General features: G+C 34.9%; 2 protein-coding genes across 2 annotated transcripts; one reads left to right on the plus strand and one right to left on the minus strand.

Moving 5' to 3' along the window:
* LOC107070009 (dynein light chain Tctex-type protein 2B) lies at positions 1 to 1,086 on the plus strand. The gene is made up of 4 exons (XM_015327796.2): positions 1 to 123; positions 369 to 452; positions 558 to 754; positions 919 to 1,086. Exons 1-4 carry the CDS (start codon positions 1 to 3, stop codon positions 1,082 to 1,084), a joined length of 570 nt encoding a protein of 189 aa, XP_015183282.1. The 3' UTR covers positions 1,085 to 1,086.
* Positions 1,087 to 14,915: 13,829 nt separating this feature from the next.
* On the minus strand, positions 14,916 to 19,251 carry Theg (Testicular haploid expressed gene). Its single transcript, XM_089173172.1, has 6 exons — positions 19,138 to 19,251; positions 18,957 to 19,060; positions 18,747 to 18,839; positions 17,182 to 17,332; positions 16,714 to 16,942; positions 14,916 to 15,429 (listed from the first exon to the last, which is right to left on the minus strand). The coding sequence occupies exons 1-6, from the start codon at positions 19,249 to 19,251 to the stop codon at positions 15,260 to 15,262; spliced, it is 861 nt and encodes a 286-aa protein (XP_089029298.1). The 3' UTR covers positions 14,916 to 15,259.
* Positions 19,252 to 20,239: the final 988 nt, after the last annotated feature.

The raw sequence follows: 20,239 nt of genomic DNA on the forward strand, positions 1-20,239 counted from the left end.
ATGAGTAATAATCCAATGACCAACAAACCAAACCGACAAACATCTACGAGACGAGTATTAACCGTTATTTCGGTTAAATCAGATGAAGAAGGATATGGATCTTCCCAAAGCGATAATAAACCGGTGAATTATATATTTTTTGCTTAGGTTATGTATATAAATATAATATTTTTAATTAATCATACTTTTAATTCATATAATTTAAATCGGACGTAGACAGAGCTTTAAGGTAAAATATTTCATTTCAAAAAAATTATTATTTCCCTTTGAGCTCATAAAAGTTTAGAAAATGAAACGAAAAATCGTACGTTTAAAGAAGATAGATATTTTGTAACGTAACTGAAGTACCGAGATGATTAATTTTACAGAGTAAAAGAAGAACTCTGTCAAAATTGTCGATCGTCCCAAATGGAAATCGTTTACAATTTCATTATCGTGGTGATCGATTAAAGGTGAGTATTCGAAGCTGCTCACTCACATAGAAGCAGAAGAAGAAGAAGAAGAGGAAAATAAGGAAGAATAAGCATAAGAAACTTGTTTTATTTTTCTACATACAGATACCAAAGTATCAAAACACGTATCGCTTGGAACCCTTCAAAATTTTTCACATCGAAACGGTCGACAATATCGTTCGTAACGTCCTGGAAAATAAATTATCCTCAGTTTTGATTTATCATCCAGATAATGCCTCAAAGTTATCTATGGAGACTGCCAACGACGTTTTGAAGGCGATCAACAAAAGAGAATATGATAGGTATCAAATATACATATATATATTGAATGAAGAAGAAATGAAAAGTCGTGAAAATCATTTCTTTCTTTTATTTTTTATTATTTTTTATTTCTAAGTATACATCATACATACGCATTTATGCACATTATTTTTAGTTTCTCTATTCTACCTCCTGTTTTTCGCAGATGCAAAATAGTGGTACAAGTGACTATCGTCCAACGTATACGGCAAAGCGTACATTCCGCTTTTCAGTGTCTGTGGGATGCGGAACGTGACAATTACTCGTACCACGTTTTCGAAAATTCTCATGTATACGCGTGGTGCTGCGTATTCGGTCTGTATTACGAATGAAAACGAGCTTTTCTCTATTTTCCCCATTTGCTGTTCTCTCTTCGCATATTTCTTCAGTTTAAACCCTTTGCTAGGATTCTACAAGATCGTGATGTTACTTTAGCACCCAAGTGTCCTTTTATCCAAAACTTTATAATATTATATAATAATATTTCGCGTTATTACACGCTTCAAAGATCAATTGACATGACATATAGATATTTCATTTATTTCTTTTCAAATTTATTTGTAAAATATTACTATTTCTTTTTCATTTTTTTTTTTATTCTTCATTGAATGATATTTTATCCAATATTATTCTCTCCTTCTCTTGTATTTTGAAATACAATGAACCTATCCCCAAAGTCTTGATCGATTATAAAGTAACTATCCCTAATATTAATATTTATTAGTTTGGTAACTTTTCGTCCTAACTTGAACCATCGTCGTCGTCGTCTTCGTTGCTGATGCGACCTAGTCATATATGTGTTATATATTGCTATGTGTATATATATATATATATATATCCTCTTTTCGGACTCTTCAACGAATGATTTATCGAAAAACTTTCAGCTCTGGCTCGTCTTATTCTACTCCTCGTTGGAATAATAGTCGACGATTTAAAGTTTTGGAAACACGCCCGATATTTTTATAGATATTCATCGGGTAGGGTAGATATCGGGACACGACATGCTAGACTGGAGAATAATGGAAACAAGGCTGCTACTTCTGATGCTGCTGCTACTTCTGTTGCTGTTCCTACTACTCCATGAGTTAAACGAGAACGAACTGATCTTTATTACGCTAAAAATGATAACGAGTCTACCCAAAGAGGGTAGAACCCTTTTTTTTATCCTTATTCCCATTTTTTACTTTTCTTTACACCCGTATATTCGAGTGTTTTATTTGAGAATCAACTGGGAACATTATAATCTAAATGAGGTGGACGGTGGGTCTGGAAATTCAACTTCTTTTTTGTCCTTGCAAATGATAAAAAAAAACAGAAATATAAACAAACTTTAATAAAGGGAAGGGGGATGGATACTAAGAAGGGGGATTTTTGATAAAGATTTATTGAATACAACGCAGTATCGTTTAATTTAATCAAATTGACTCACACGTCTTGATAATCTAGTGTTAAAATAACTGACATGGGCGTTGTTCGATTAAAACCAAGCGGATATAAGATTCGTGCTTTGATATCGACGATAAGCAATCGAAATGAAATTAATGATTATTGAAAAATACAAGTGTTGTTTATTTAAACTTCCTTTTGTGTTGAAATTTCCTCAAAATAAAATGCAATATGTTTTGTTCGTTAAAATATGTCGCAAGTTAACGTGAATTCGGAGATATCCGTGTAGAGTAAAAAGTATTTTCAAATAATGTTTGTATAATCGATAAGAAATGGGTTTTCTTTTTTTATATTTTATTTTTCATAAAGAGAAGTTTCGAAGTCTGACGTCGAGTCAAACGTAGGAAATATAAAATCTCAGCTAGATAGGATGTGCAGACGACTAGAGATATATGCAATCGTTTTGATGCATCGTCCATCAAAACGTACTGGTCGAACTGAATTTTAATCTATCTCTATGTGCGAGTCGACGTTATTTTGCGAATGTTTTATATTCTCTCTCTCTCTCTCTCTATCTATCTATCTATCTATCTATCTATCTATCTATCTCAATCGTTTTGTTCCTTTTTTTATGTAACGTAAAGATAAAATCAATGAATAAAAAGAAGAAACAAATAGGACGTATAAATGTAAAAATAGAGTAGTAACGATCAATTGGTATGTCATTTCATAAAAGGAAAGAAAAAAAAACCATAAAAAGAGAGAGAGGGTAAAACTGATGTTACGTGAATTTCGATCACGTTTGATAAAAGCGAAAGCGTTGACATTTCGTTTGAACACACCGGCCAGACAAATTAACGGAGATTGTACCCTGGATAATGTAAGCGGTGCCATTGACTCCCATCCCCCTTCCCACCCCAACCCCTCCCTGGGTTATAGATTTTTCGATAATGCGATTACAAGAAATATAAGCTACGCCTTAATGACCCTTCTAGAAATTAGCGGAAAATGTGCGGCGGCAACGCCAGCAACTCGCTCGTTAAATTAATGGTGCAATTTGTACGTCGTGGCACGCGGTAACTATAATATAAGTGAAAGCCATCCTACTTGCTTTCCTGTCTGCCTGCCTACCTGCTCATCATGTTCTTCTAGAAACCCCTGCCAGGAAAATCACAGGGTGCATTGCCAATGCAAATATTTACGGGTCCCACCCCCTCTCCTCGATCAAAGAGTCGAGTTGTTCATAAACAAAGTTCGTTTTGCTTACGATTCTATGCACCAACTTTCTTCAAAGCTTCGGAAATGGTTAGCTCAGAGAGGGATGGGGAAGATAGGGGGGAACAATGTTCCATTCTATATATCCCTTTCTCTCTTTCTCTTTCCCTCTTCCACTTCTCTTCGATTCTCTCATCTATGTACATTCTTACCAATTACCGTGCGTTATCTGTACGAGTTTCCTGAAACGGTAATACGTTTACCGTCGATGTTGTGAGTTAAGTATGGTAGATTAAATTCCAAGCTCCTACGTGCGTACTCGGGAATACGAAGCTCGTTTAATTCTAACATAAGTGAAATATTTTTTTCTATTTAAAATTATACTTATTATATTATAAATAATATCGCGAGAGAGTTGTGTATGCTTGTCTAGTTAATTTATTTTATCGTTTTATTTTTATTTTGCAACTTGGGTGCACTTGCACTGACAAAAATCTTATCTTTCAATTATAATTTGACTAGAAATAAAATATTAGCGATTTTTACGTAAACAAATTTTTATTTTTTTTCGATTTGTTATTAAAAACAATTTGGATACATTGTTGTTATGTATGCATTATTATTAATAGTATATAAGTACTCGCATTTTACGATATAATATAATATACTTAAAAAAAAAACATACAATCAATATTTTTATCAATATTATTGTTATCGATGTGATCTACGATACTCGTCGCGTATATAGCACGATCAAAAATTTATAAATACTCATTTTAATCAATAAGGATTACAAGTGCATGTGATTTTCTTTTCTGATAAAAGGATAAGAAATGTGTTGTGATAGATTGATCGCGTTTTTTCGTAGAATACTTGAAATCGTATTTTTTTTTCAATTCGTGAATTTAAAAATCGATCTAAAACGCATATCAAAGAACATCCCTTTTCGTTTTCTTCGTAAGAAAGCGTCGTAAGAGGAGAGGGGGGGGGAGGAGGAGGACGTCAGGTAAAACGGGCACAATCTATCACCGGCTAAGTTTCCGTTACTGGATTCGACATAAAATCAATGCCGATCCTCATTTCCATGTAAATTATCTCTGATACCGCAGCATCGAAAATAGTGAGAAGGAAAAAGGATGGGAAGGAAAGGGAAGAGAAGGGAGGAGGGTTGCACACGAGACCGGGGCTTGCAGCTTTGCAGAAATTTTTCGATGCGACGACCACACCGATGCAACTGAACTTTTGTTATTTTTTTTTTTATTATTTTTATTTATTTTATAATCGGATCGAACGTGACTAGAATGACGAACGATGGGCCAAAGGGCTTATAACGAGAACGTAATTTAATTTAATTCGTTTTAAAAAAATAATAATAAAAAAAATAGGATTTGAAAAAAATATGAATTCGATCTTCCTTTCTATCAATCGCGATTAAAGATGATTCATGGAAATGAGTATAAGTAGTAAGTAGCGTAAAGATAAGGGTTAGATTATTAAGGGTTGATAAGAAAACTCGTACGTATATATTAGGAAACACGCGATCGAGAAAGTAGGCGTGTTCCATTCCGTCGTTGTGCAATGAGCTCGTTTACGCGAGAACAAATAATTTTACTTCCCTTTCTCTTTCCCTTTACTATCTTGGGAATAATAATAACAATGATAATAAGGAAGAAAGAAAGAAAAGTAGAATTTAAAGGGTTCTTAGTTGTCGCGAATAAGACGACCGGGTTTTCCGGAATGAACGGCACGTCCCTTGACGATCGCTCATGCTTATGACGCTCATGCTACCTTCCCTTGTCAAGCTATTTTCCCTGTATTTCGGATTTCCCGCGTTACTACAGGCCAACGTGATTCGTCATTGTCAAATTGGGAACTTTAAAGCCACCACCCATTTTTTTTTCCTTCAACCCAGATTTATGCATTTCGCTGCTGTTCCCGACCGTTTTACTTACCTGTGAATTTCGTTCTCTTCTTCGCGAAAAAAAAAACCAAAAAACTGTATTCCCCCCTTATACAATCTGCACGAAGTTTCTATGACTTTGTCCTACTTTTTATAAAGGAGAGAAAAAAAAACAATATTTTTTTACTTTCCTACGACTTGACTTTTTCATCTTACGTAGGAGTACTACAAATCGTTGAAAAATCTTCGTGCTAGGGATTTTTTCAATCCTCATCTTGTCTTCATAGTTCTAAAAAAAAACTATTCAGTAGTGGTGACAAGAAGAACGAATAATACTTTAAATTTATGAATATCACTCACCGATATCGTATGAGAAGTGGATGTGGGAATCGAGAGCAGGAAGAATGAAGATCGATATCTTTTTATTGGTGATCTATTTTGTAATAGAACTTGCAAATAAAGAGTAGGATCGTTGGAGAATGAAATCCAAGTTGATGCGTGTCGTATCAACGATTTTTCTCTTCCTGTTCCTGTTCCTGTTCCTATGGGAAGCATACTCGAAACACTCTGAAAAGCCAAGCAGGGTATAGCACTTGAAACTCCGAGTGCGTAACCAGCCCCACACGGTTCGCAAAAGTCTCTACTAGCATGCACGCGAACCTATATTAGATTATTATCCATTAACTCGTATTACAGCAGGCCAGCATCACGATTAAATTTCCACGATATATACAGAAGCTCAGTAACGTTTCAGTAACGCGCTGGTAGACAGACAGCAAACAGTAATAGCGAAGCTTGCTTTTCAAGGGTCGCAAAGCTTTCTCGCGCTACTAGCATTCATTACACTACTACCTATTATCATCATCATCATCATCATCATCATCGATATGTATTTAGGAGGTACCAGCTTAATGGTTAGTTCGTAACTTTGATTCAAGAGAAAAGCCCAAAATTTCTCTACGATCAATTTCTCTTCTGCAACTTTTGAATTTCTCCACCTGCTACCTTAATTTACCTTTTCTTCGAGTAAAATATTCGTACGAGAATACACGCACACAGATATATACGCACATATACACACATGACCTCCCAGCACCGAGAAACATTTTCGAAAGAAGCTTACGAAAAGGGATTTCGCGTATAAAGCTTTTCCAGGAAATTGTAAAACATGTTTCCCAACCGTGTAATCTGAAAAATGTTTCTCCCCCGTGTTGCTATTCATTATACGAATTTTTAATTAATTGTTATAAGACCAACACCATTGTTTCGCGTTTCATTCGAGATTAACACTTTACCGATCGCTAGGGTTTCAACAGCATATGTACGTCTGACCAACAGTTCAACCGCAGATTCTATTAACCAATTTTAATAGGTTGCTAAATAAGCTTCGAATAACAAATTATTGTTCATATAATGATTGTGACTCTTTATCGCAATGTTAACCGATAACTAAAAGCTGATTAATAAATTTTTGATCGGTAAACATCGGTAATAAAAAAAAGCCTATTAATAGGCTAACGGTCGTTAAAGTGTTAATATATATACAGGTATACATTTGGATCTTATTTTAATCGATGAGAAAGAAAAGGGTTTTACTTTTAATGAAGCGAACTTACTCAAGTTGGTTTGACAATAAAGAAAAGACCCAAAGGAATTTATGTATTTCCTCCCTCTCCCCCCAATATTTTCTATCTCGAAATCGTCTTTGATGAAAGTAAAGCAGATTGTTTCGTGAGATTGAATCCTAGCGGAGCAAGAGAATGTGTGGTTTCCTGAGGAAACCGAGTACTCGCGTGCCATAGCCGATAACGATAAGTCGGGTGGAGGCTCGGTTTAAGGGAAAATAAAGACAAATGGCGGCATTTCGTGAGGGACAAATTGAAAAGCAAGGGAGAGAGAGAGAGAGAGGTTGGTGTAGGTTGGAGCCGTTGCTTTCTACTACGGCACGTACTACACACGTCCAACATGTTGGCAATCCAAACCAAGACGAGAGAGTAGTCCTTTTCGTCCTTAACTCCGTCGTCCTGATTTCTCTTCCAGGTTCTCTCGAAGTACTACAAACTACTTCCTCCATTTTTTCCAATTAACCAAGGGTCACATCTCTCGTATTCTCCTTGTCGAGTACTATAATTTGTTTAGGAAGAAAAAAAAATGTGCTTTTTATCGTTTTCAAAGTGTCAGACTACGCAGAACGTTGAAATTAATTATCGTATCGGCCTAATAGAAAAATACACTCCATCTTTAAGATTATTTTTTGTGGTCATTAATTATACCTCGTATCTTAACACGTCGATTTAGTTAATAATTAACTGTCAGTTTTACGTCGTTATCGAGCTTAATCAAACTTCTGTCTTTTTATCTCATTTTTATCTCATTTTTATCTTATTTTTATCTCATTTTTATCTCATTTTTATCTTCTACTTTCCAACCGATTTCTAATCTATCGAATTGGAAATAAAATCCTTGTGTTTTTTTTAATACTTTTCTTTTTTTTTTTTTACTTTCTTCTCGTTTCTTTCGCCTTTTACGTCCAATCTATCCATTTTCTTTCTCTTTCTATTTCTCGTCGTAGTATTCGTCGTCGTACCTACGGAATAAACTTTCGACGCAATATCTGAAATTGGATATTAAAGTTATTAGAGAACCGTTCTCGAACGATCGCGCGAAACTTCCAGCCGCGGAATTTAGCCAGGCTGTCTGTGGATGGCTGACTTGCTGGCTGGTTGGGTGACTGGATTGGGTGACTGGTTGGGTGACTGCGCACACCCTAGGTGTCCGTAATATTTTTGACGTCAAATGGGGCATCGTTAATCCTTTGCACAGGGACATTGGCCCTTTTGTTAAATTCCCTCAGTGTTCCATGTCCAAGACAATTCGCTAGACCTTGTATAAATGCTTGAAATAATCATAAAACATAGAATAAATTGATCATAATCACAAAAAAGGGTCAATTAGATTTGTATCAAAATAATAGACAAAAAACCACGTAGATTCTTTTGTAATCCACGAGTAAAGAATGTATGATGTATCTATGTATTTGGAACGAAAAGGTTATGGGGTGGGTTAGAGGGAAAAAAAGAGAATAGATGGTATGAAACGGGCAGGTCATGATTGACGACTCAACGACAAGGAATATCGATGGAAAATCATAAAGTCGTGAGATAGGTAATGTCGTTCGACTCGACCACAGAACAAAAAGTCTACTAATAAACCATCATAGTGGTAGTTGGTGACCAGAAAAAAAAATGTGGAACCCCTAGTGTTCGTGTCTTGAAAACGGATTTCAAATCTATCTTTTTATTTTGCTGCTCTCATTCGAATGGAAAATTACGTTTCGAGGTTACCAGTACTGGGGGGTTGTTTTGCAATCATTTCACCTCACGGGGGGTAGGTAGGATGAGGAAAGATTTTTCCTGTGGTTGCATCGTGTCCCTTAAATTTTTCTCCGTACAAAAACGATATATGGGATAACATATAGAATGTGAGGAACGGGTTGGAATGTTTGCGTGTGCGTGTGTACAAAGGTGAAAAAAAGTTGCGTTATGGCACAGACAAATTATGTGTGTATATATATATATATATACATATATATATGTAAACTCACGCGTAACTCGTGAACGCGAGAAAACGGGCAAATGTTCTGATGGCAAAACTTTTGAACAATGTCAACGTCATAAATTGCCACGCTTGCGGAAGAAGTGGGGGTGGCGGGTGTCAGAGGAAGGAAAGGAAGTGCGAAAGGAAAAGAAAGTTAAAAAAAAGAATAGAAAACTGTACTATCGCAAAGGATTATTAAAAAAGATTTAACAAAGCGTTAACAAAGGTATATCGGTCAACTAATTTCACGGATAACTGAGACTTATCTAGCCTAGCTTTTTTTTTCTTTTCTTCTTCTTTTAATAATAGTAACGAATAATGAATTATAACGATCGATCAAAGCCGATTCATAAAAGTATTTAGTACCTAATGATTCATGAAAATCCAAACGAGTCGTTCAGGATTAAGTAAGCCACTCTCTGTATTGTGTGTGAGAGTACCCATCAAATATAAATATCGATTAAAACATTCAAAGTAAATCGGCTTATTTTCATCAATTTTAATACATCTTATATATACTCCATACGTGGAAACTTGTTGTAATGGAAAATTTGTTAAAACAAAATTCATATATAAAATTTCATTTTATCGATCTCTTTTACATACAAATTCGATTAGTAGTATGTATCTTCAAATCATCTCATCATCATTATGATATGAAAATGTATGATTGTCCATTTGTATAAAGATTATTATCGATGATATTAGTAAAATTACGAATCATCGATCATAAATAGAATACATTCGACGATAAATAATATCAAATATAATTTTAACGAGAATATATTTATCAATATCAATTTTGTGAGTTATTATTTTTTCATAAACACAAATTGAAAATAAAACGTAAACTTATTTACGAAACTATGTAATATTCCACGGAGTTGGGAATAAAAAATAATAGTTCCGTTATCCGACGTGATAGTGAAAGATGGGTAATCAATTATGTCACTATTGATTAGGATTCCCACACGCTCTCTCTACGAGCAAATTCTCTTTATTAGTAGTAGATTTATATACAACAAGCTATAACTTGGCAACTTTGAACTATATGTCTCCGATAAAGCTCACGATAGTTTACGACGTATTAGAGAAGATAGAAATGATTGACACCTAGTTTCGAAACACACAGTTATTATACATTGTATGTATCTTTTGCATGTACATAAACCCGATCTCTAACGATCAGTTCTGCAAAGTACCTTGATACTTATATGTACTATCTCTCTCTCTCTCTCTCTCTCTCTCTCTCTCTCTCTCTCTCTATTCTGAGATACATAACGTATGTACGAAAGAGAGAGGGAGAGAGAGAGGTACTGTATTATTCCAACAAGACCTCTTTGCTTGATGTATACGTTTTTTTCTTTTTTCTTTTTGTTATTGTTGCATCTTTCTCTATTGTTCTAGCCTATTTCCAACAGACACAATATATATATATATATATATATATATATATATATGTATATAGGATGAAATGTATAAAGTACACCCTTGTAAAGTACATCATCGTTCTACGTTTCATCAGAGAGTGACGATAACGGCTCAAACTTTGAAGATGTGCACAAAGAGAAGAAATGAGAGAGAGAAATAGAGAAAATGTCGACGTTAAAGAATGCGACAAGGATCTCTCTCTCAAATGTGCGAAAAGTTCCCTACTCCGTATATATTTGGTATAAATATGAAAGCGTTGAGAGAGAGACAGAGAGAGAGAGAGAGAGAGATAGGAACCTAGATAGGATTCGTTTTAGCTGAATTCGTTTGAAATTTATTTCAATTTCGTTTATAAGAAGTTCTTCCTTATTCTTTTTTTAAAGTTTTTTTTTAGAAAAATGTTTTCTTTATCGTTTGCAACTAGGAATAATAAAATACGACAATTATTATTTCATATTGGAAACACGAATAATGGATAAACGTAAGAGTATAAAAACACTTTTGGGGATTTCTCTAGAGAATCGTTCGATTTGTATTACGTGTATATTTTAGTAAAATAGTTCTTTCGAAGTAAGTAAGTAAAGAAGATATTTTGGCGTTTTACCCATTTAAATCCCTGACCCCTTCTTATATAAAGAAGAAAGTAGCATTTTTCCAGCAAACGTGGCATTTCTCGTCGGCAATTCGAAGAAAATCCTCCCACCCCCACTTAAAAGCCATAAACGCGGTAAGAAAAGTTTTCACCTTTATTCTGATCGCTATAACAACTACCACCCCCCTTTAGCAAACGGATATCTTTTCTCGATTCTTGCACGGAAGAACTTGGTGAATATCTTTGAAAAAAAGAATCGTGAAAACGTTCAACGTTACGAAAATTTAGTTCCGCTGATCCACAATAATCCGACGAACTATACCTCTCTCTCTCTCTCTCTCTCTCTCTCTCATGAGTTTTATTTCGCAAAAAAAAGAAAAAAGCAAAGAAGATGAAGATTTCCTTAATCCACACGAGGTGGTAGTTGCGGGGGTAAAAAAAAACAATCAATAAAATTAACTATTATATTATATCCGACTGGTGATTTTTCATAACGATAGTTTTCTCACACAAACGATTAATCGTCGAGAGTAATCCGAGTTATATCGATGCTGTACCTATTTCTCTTACTTTTATACTTTTTATTTAGTCAATCCTGTATAAAAAAAAAAACCAAAGCACTGACCCCTTCCGACATTTATTCGACAAAAATATCACCTTTCGATATGATCGATCTATCATGACGATCGTTTATTAATATAATCCTTCTGAACGATCAAATTACGAGATAAAAAAAATAATAATTCGATTCATTATCGGTTAAGCGAAGAATCTATGAACCGTACAGATCTATTTCATTTCTGATAGATCAATAAGACAATTAATTCGGTTAAGAAAGAAGTGACGTGTAAGAATTGGAAAACAAAATTGGACAACAAAATTATACATGTATACAGAAACGAAAAAATAAGAGTAGTAGTAAGGGGAAAGAAAGGGTGGATATTTTGAGTCTTTTGGAAAAATACATAGTCGTAGTAAAACAAAAAAAAAGCGAGATTCTAAAGACCGCAAAGGATCGGAGACGATGAAGGAGCATCAGCACTAGCATCAGCACCAACATCAGCACCAGCATCAGGGGGCGATTTTCCAATTTCCAATAACGAGAAACTCGACTCTCTCTTTCTCTCTCGTTAGCTCGGATTTCGAACCATAACCTTTCAGAGCTTTACAACACACCGATATGTATCTGGTGTTGAGACGCGATCGAATACACGTATGTGTAGTATACCTTGATCTATTATATCAAAAGTTTCCCAAAAAATTGCACCTTGTTCTATTCGAGGTGCATAAAATTTCTAATTGCTGTTACCACCATCAAAAAGTTGAAGAAAAAACTATTGAAATATCTTGTTAAGTAAATTAATCGTGTTCATAGTAATCTATCTTTAGAATAGAACGTGCGTGTATTATATTTGTTGTTTATCAATGATCAGAGAGTGGAATGGATGATTGTTAATTTTGAAAGGCATCACCGTTTCCTGGTTGGCATTTCTTGAAAGGATAGAAAGCCTAGAGGCATCATCGAAACACGTTCATGCGTAAAACGTAAAGGCAACAATGCTTTACAGCTATTCCGAAATTATAACAACACCGTGCAAAAGGCGGGAATGGGTCCGGGGTTGTTGGAACGCCGAGCAAAGAGAATAGAAAAATAGAAAGAAAAAGAACAACAAAAAAAAAAGACTCGGCGCCGTCGTCTCGCGTGTTTTGTGGGGGAGGTGGGTGGTGGTGGTGGTTCGTTTGTTATGCTTGTCGATTCGTCTAGTTAGAAAAAAAAAACTTTTCGAAGCAGCAAAAATTCATTCACTGTCAAAACGACGTGAGGCGAATGAATGCTCACGGTGTGGGTTTTTTTTTTACGTTCTTTTAACTGATTAACTCTGACAATGAGCAGTCGAGTTAGATGTTAAGAAAATTCAGGTCGTTTCATTTATTATCCACCGTTGCAAAATACTGTATCTAAATTTAACAATTATTAATTATTAGATCAAGTTCTATATAATACGCAGATTACCTATAAGTAATCGTAAATAGAAATAGATGAATCAATTGAAAACAAAAAAAAGTATAATAGATCAAGTAGAAGGAAGATGTCCTGGTGTTGGTACGTACCCTACCCTACCCTACCCTGGTAGGATGTTAGGTAGGGTACGTTTCTCTGGTACGACGGTGACAGCAGAACGTAGGAGTGTTCGGACGTGGATGGAATTGTAAGAGGATTCGCAAGAGGATTCGCAAGAGCATAGTCCGACCCTTTCCATTTATATTCCATTCGCCGAGAGGTCGCTATGCGAAAGAAGAGAGAGAGAGAGTATATTTGCGAAGGATCCCACCGTTCCCCTCTTTCTTCGCGTTGCACACATCCTGTCATCCTTATGCGCGCGTATACCATACGTTTTCTCTTGCAATTCTATCTCTCTAAAGTCCAACGTCAAACAACGAAGAAGTTGTTGTCTAACGCGTATTACGACGACGAGGATGATGTCATGCGATTTCGTACGACACGCGATCTTCCACATCCATTTAGTGTTATAGAATTTTTGATTTGCCCCACTTAAGAAAAGCGTTCAATGATTAAACCTTATCAGTCGTAATTACAAACCCTGATGCAACCATGACAATCAAGAAGGGTTCGAATTCAGATATTTTCTCGGGGGATGAATTTCGTCAATGTATACGGTTATATCGTTTTCTCATTTATCTTTGAACGTATGATTAAAAGTACACTTGTACATGTATATATAATAATTATATGAGTGGTCAAGTATTGATAATAGTAGTAGTAATAGTCGCTGCAATGTTTCGCAAAGTTTCCAAACGAATCCTATTTCGCGCGACATCATTACTAAATGATTATATCTCGAGTTACGCTAAATTGCTAATTAAAATCAATGAACACGATGTAAAATACACAATAAATTGTAACTACGTCATACGGTCATTTTACGTAGGTTTGCACCCGTTGAATTTCCAATCCCGATAATAGACATTTTACAATCACCATACTCTTGTCAATATTTTAAATTCCTACACACAGTTATTTCAAACAAAAAGAAAAGAAAGAAAAAGAAAATTCATGAATATTTAACTTAGTACATAATTAAAGCTCATTTGATCGAGCGTGTTCCGTTAAATACAAAATATTTCATTGCGTTCCATAAATGGTATCGTATAAACGCTTGTGAGAGTTGATTTGATCGATAATAATTGTTCGACGAGTTTAACACAACGAGTGGTCAGTTCACAGTTACTCATTTTAAGAAAAAAATAAATGAAATTATTGTCCTAACGTATGAATAAGAATTTTGAAAAATTTCACGAAACGAAACCAAAGATCGAACTAACGAATTTTGTGTTCGTTGAATGGAAAAAAAAAATAAAATATAGAAAAATGGATCGTGAGAAAGGTATTTGCATCTAGTTCTCGATAAAAGGTTTGTATTTTCCAATAAAATTTCAATTGAGAAAGTTATACTACGCGACACCTAACAAAGTCGTGTTACTACACCTGGCATACTGAGAAACATTGATCCGTTATAAACAGCGCCTGTTGCTATAGAATCCTGTTTCGTAATTCTAATTCCATTTTCTTTCCACCAAAATATAGGCAAACGACTGTTATTAAGCTAGCTAACTAAAAAGAAAGATCAAGGACTTTCAACAACAGTCTAACAGTCTTCGTTAGCAAATTTCATTTTGCTTCGTTAGAAGAATTTTATAACTCGTTGTATAATGATAAAGTTTCTCGTTTGAATTTCTAGGCTTGAAAACAAGCAAGTAACAGGAAATTCGACTCTTTGAAATGAACTTTTATCTCTCTTTGAAAAACTTTCCTAAAGAAACTTTCCATATTTTTGATAAGTTAAGCCTTGTTTGCAGTTTTTCAATTGAAAAACGATTGAAACTATTAAGATCTTTGCCAGCTAGATCAAATTTGATCAACTAAATATAATGTTAGAATTCATTGATAGAGAAAAAAGTTAAAATAGAAAAAATAAATTGATTTCTACAAAAAGAAAATGTGTGCAAGATTTGCGAACAATATAATCCGTCTTTGTAAACACGGCTAGATTTCTATCAAGTAGAAATTTAGCAAATATTAAACATGACGCAACGTAGAGAAAATTTCTACTAATTAGAATCTATGTATGGGATAAAGCTTAGATCGTATAAAGTCGAGTAATAGACGTAGAGTAAACGGCAACTTTCCTCTACCCCAGCTGTTAATTATAAATTTATTATTAATCCTCTAGACGACGTTATGTGTCGGACTTATAACGCGTATCGTACACGTATTAAATTATTATGTAATAACGCGTGTGTGTGTACAGATATAATAAGATATTTTTGCAAAGAAAAATTTTCAATCGAAAATAAAAAAACAAATCAACGTTTTCTAGGCTTGTAATTTCTCGGTTTTGCGAGCTTTTTCAATCGTCTCGAACATTTTGCTTTCAAAGCTGCCGGTGAAACTGTAAAGGCGTCTTCCCTGAGATCAGTTTCCATTCCTGCAGGACGTTTCGATGGTTTGGCCAGAAATATCGTCCTCGAGGAAGCTACAAAATTAAGAAACATGCATTATGTTGCTTTTAAAAGGCACCCCACTCCCACATCGCTAGACAAATGACTCGAAATAAAATGAATTCAATGGTCGATGTTACAAAGACGACTACGACAAATAAAAGAGAGTTACTACGACGACGAGGACGACGAATAGGACAAGAAATGGGACGAGAAATGAGACCACGAATGGGACGACGACGGTATCGTTCTCGGCCAATAGAAAAAGGTAAGTTTAATCAGGCGTACCTTGTGTTAGAGCAAAAAAAAGAAAAAGAAGAAGGTGTAAGGAAACTAATAACCGTGAAATTGCTTCGAGCTTGAACGGGGTTGTACTTTTCTTAACACGTTCCATGTATGCTATGGCAATTTTTGAAGATTTTCTATTCAAGCCGCGTGGGGTATATACGAACCATACTTTAAAGATTACAAAAAGTTGTTTATAATTTTTGGAGAATTTCAAGTGGGGATGGGTGGTATACGGGCCACACACAGCACGGGGAAAATAATTTTTGGTTTTTTTGCGAACGTGACGATTATATCCGTATATACAATATAATAGTACTGCAATATAGTTAATACGATCGATATAATAACTTTCTCAACTCGGATTTAATAATATGACGTAGCAAAATATGTGTTATAGCGTGAAAATACCTTATCGCGTTATTAAATGAATTCCATCGAGCTACTACACGGGTTTTTATTCTTCGTAGATGCGATTTCAATTTTATCTTTTGCTAGATTATAAAATTTATTTTTTCAGATGGAATCTCGGATAAAGATCGTAAAATACTTAATAAAAAAATGACGAAACTCTTTGCGGCAACGTTCTTGTACTTTATGTCTCTATGAAAAAAAAAATGGCACGAGCTTGACCGTGTGTACCGAAATAACTCGGCTTTGTCAATAGGGGAATTTCGTTTTTACTCTTTGGGTGGATATCCGACAAAAGTGTTTAAACCAATCCCTCAATTCGAATGAACCGAGGCTAAAATGAAGAAGACCTGACCCACATGCTGCTTGCCGTGTTCCAGAAAAACGTAGTCTTTTTCGACGATTGAACGCGTTTCGAGGTTGGTTAGAAAAAAAAGAAACATTCTTGACTTAGCCATTGGTCGAGTCCGAGTTAATAGAAAGAATGAAAAAAAGAAATTAAAAAGAAATATAATGAAACAGTGGTTCTTTTCAAGTTAACGAATTGACCAAAGTAAAAAAAAAACATTTTTTTTTCTTTTAAATATGAGATATACATATATGAAACACATATGCAATGTTACCAATTGCTTTCAAGGCTGCTCGTGAAACTGCTCCTGGTATTCTTGGCTTCATAACTTTAAATTCGGTCTTTGGATAGTATAGCCGCATGATACGGTCGGTGATCCTGTACTTCAGAGCGGATCGTGATACCTTAAAGGGATCTCTGTCAATAGGAATCTCTCTGATCACCGGCTCAGCTAAATTCTCTATTCGTCTCATGTTGAACGGCCTCCACCTCTTTCTCGGAACCTACAATTACGTATTAAATCTCTGTCGTTTGTTTTATCGGTGACACATTGATCGATAAATTTCATTATTTCATTTCAAAAACTATCGACTAAACTTTTATGAAGAATAATGAATCGTAATAAATGGGACTCATTGAGAATAAATAATCAATCGTACTCGAATTGGTGTTGTCCTCCCACTTATTATGATAAAAGAAAATTAGAAACAAATTTTGGTTACTCGATAAAAATGTTAATTACAAAGGGTTTTGGCTTGCGATAAATTTTTGGGGTTGCCAGTTTCTGTATGATCATTCTGTGTCTTTCCCAATCGTGATCCCTCGGAGGTGGCTTACGAAACTCGAAAATACGCTGCTCTAGAACGCTGAAATCGAAAAGAGGATTTTGTATTCAAAGCAAATCCCCCGTGCTGCACATGCTTTCTCTTTTTATATGAGGCTACGAGAAAAAATCCTTATCCTACCTAACTAACTGACTATATCGAACATATGAAATATATTTTTGTGATCGCCATTAATATAATACAAAAAATACTAAAATAATAATAATAAAACTAGAAAGTTGTTTTCATCTTTTATCTTTGACGAGAGCATAGAAAGATTTGAAAAAAGGGAAGAATCAAAAAGGAAATGACGCAACTATTTTGCTATAGAAAAGTAGAAAATGATAAGAAGAGAAAGGTAAAAGCCAAAGAAAGGGAGTAACTCGTTTTACACCGTTTGAAAGAGTAAACTGAATGTACAAGTGTACATTTACGTATAATGTGTATCAGATATATGACGTGTCTTTATATAAAGGTATATACTAAGTATATGTAGGTTATATATAAAGTATATATGGTGTATATAGAGTATGTGTAGGTACGAATGTCGAATAAGAGGTTACTCAGAAATCTAAATCCGACTTTATACGGGACTACTCTATCGCGAGTGGCAAGTGTTCGAAGGACAATCCGATTAGGTTCGTCCTCTCGTGAAATCGAGATCGACGTTGAGTTGGAAAGATGCTGCTGCGATTCATCGTTTTCCTTCTCGTTCTTCCCGTTTACGAGAACGTGTCCGATCACTTCGGACTTTCTTTTTCCACGGCCGAACGAAGGCAAAGTGGAAACTTGTGTGAAGTCTCTTACTACTACTACTATTACAACCTTTTCTTCTATCTCCTGGCAATGAAATACCCTTCGTTCGCATTACATCGTTCCAAGAATTCCTCTTCTTCTTTCTTTAACGAATAAATTTAGTTTGATTTGATGAGTGTTCATTCGAAAACGATCGATTCGACTTATCAACGACGAAAAAGTTCAAACGCGAATCCCTTCTTCTCGTCGACAAAAAAAGAAAACAAAAAAATCAATCAATGTTTTCTCACGAAACCGACTTATCGTTTTAATGGATTAAAGCCTCCCGAAATATTCAAAATGAGATATCGTAAATAGAAAATTTTCATATTTTTTTATCATCAATGTTTATACGTACGTACATATACTTACATAGAGATATGTAAAACGCGCATACTTCGATTATATAAAAGTTTTTAGAATAGTGCTTTTGGGTGCAACTTGGTTGGCTCACGGATGAACGAAGCTGAAGATTTTTCACGGTTCCTTAGATCCCAAACGCGATTGGATTTTATTTCGCGTTTACTTTACAAACTCACACACAAGCATGCATATATATATATATATATATATTTTTATATATCGCGCCATGGTTTCTCTCAGTTGCCAGAAGGATTCTCCGTGAGAATAATGAGATAGAACGAGTATGGGAAACTAGGAGCATTTTAAATTCCAAGTACGAACCCACCGCTTTTTCGGCACAGCCAAATTCCGAATACGAGTAGTAGCCGTCGCTGCAAGTGTCTTTGGATGAACTCGTTGGTACGGTGCTGGATAATCTCTTCTGTATGAAAAATACATTTGATAAGGTAGTACCAGTAGGTATAAGAGCTTACCAGGTTTAGGTGGGATCAACTTTTAAAAAAAAAAAAGGAAAACGTTAAACGACGCCGCTTACAGAGCATCGTATTTCTTGGTTACGTATTTTGGTCTAGCCATTATCTTGATACGTTTAGAAGGTTTACACTTTAGTGCTGCACGAGATATAGCATTTGGATCAACCTAATTTATTAAATCGATCTAATTTTACATGGTTGTTTTGAGTTACAACGATGTTGATTTAAATTCTTTTTATTTACCACTATGTTCGCGTCCGGTCTACGAAGTCTTCTCCAATTTGGACGTGCCAATAATCTGGTGTGTTGTTTACGCGATAGATGAGCCATCGCGTATTTTATTCTTTCGGACACCATTTTTGCTAGGTTAATATTTTCTTTCTTTAGGGATTTAGGTATATTATTAGTACCGTTGAAGAGTGTATCGTCAATTTGAATTAATCCAATAATTGGATTATTTTTTCGTGTTATTTTTTCTTTTTGATACGTTTGTTATAAGCGTGAAAATCGATTTTGACTATTCATCGTTGTTAACCATATTAATTTTGACGAAAACACAACCATCCGCGGAATTTTTGTCACGCGAGGAAACATAAACGCGGTGACGGGAGTGATAGTTTGTTTGCAAAGCTAGTTATTTACTCTAGCAATTTATTTACGATCGAAACAAAAATCAATAATCGTGGATCAAAAAAAAAAAAAATAAAGATACAATTTTGTAATATGCCCTGTTAACCTTATTCATTTTGACAGAAAACCACCGATCGGAATGTTGATGCATAAAGACATATAAACGGTTGGGATGTTCTACAATTTACAAACTCGATTCACGAGTAGAGTGGATTCTATACTCTCAATTTATTTACCATTAATAATAAAGAAAAAAAAAGGTAAAACAATAATGAAGGATAAAAAATGACACATTCAACAATTTGCTTATTGATTAAACTCTGTTAACAATCCCTATTTTCAATCGCCGTGCGGTACGCGTGACTGAAAATCGACTGCAATTTTTCAGAATTACGATTCCCCACCCTTCATATTGCTCGTTAAAAAATACAAGTCGAATCTAACGATCGAAAAATTAACGCGTGAGAGAAAGAACTAGCTCGTGTCGAGCTTTTAATCAATGATATATCATCGTTCGACGAAACAAATCGGATATTACTTGTACCAGTTGTATGTTCAATAACCTGTTGGTAGATTAGTCACAGCTTGTATACGACTGTTTTTCAAGTTTCATTCGTTAACTCCCGCAGGTGCAGCAACGATTGTATGCTATGGGTAAACATTTTTTTAAATATAACTTTTGACAAACATTTTATTTCATAATCCTACGGAATCG

This window comes from Polistes dominula, unplaced genomic scaffold, assembly GCF_049000335.1.
Source record: "Polistes dominula isolate Pdom_NZ unplaced genomic scaffold, Pdom_raw_medaka scaffold_35, whole genome shotgun sequence".
NCBI classification, from domain to species: Eukaryota; Metazoa; Arthropoda; class Insecta; order Hymenoptera; family Vespidae; genus Polistes; species Polistes dominula.

Excerpts from the sequence above, each read along its gene's own strand:
- LOC107070009 (XM_015327796.2), top strand. The coding sequence starts at position 1 with ATGAGTAATAATCCAATGACCAACAAACCAAACCGACAAACATCTACG. Across the intron at positions 124-368 it reads CCCAAAGCGATAATAAACCG|AGTAAAAGAAGAACTCTGTC; the intron begins GTGAATTATATA and ends TTAATTTTACAG. Across the intron at positions 755-918 it reads AACAAAAGAGAATATGATAG|ATGCAAAATAGTGGTACAAG; the intron begins GTATCAAATATA and ends TGTTTTTCGCAG.
- Theg (XM_089173172.1), bottom strand. The coding sequence starts at position 19,251 with ATGGTGTCCGAAAGAATAAAATACGCGATGGCTCATCTATCGCGTAAA. Across the intron at positions 19,061-19,137 it reads GACCGGACGCGAACATAGTG|GTTGATCCAAATGCTATATC; the intron begins GTAAATAAAAAG and ends TTAATAAATTAG. Across the intron at positions 17,333-18,746 it reads TTGGCTGTGCCGAAAAAGCG|AATACAAAATCCTCTTTTCG; the intron begins GTGGGTTCGTAC and ends GGATTTGCTTTG.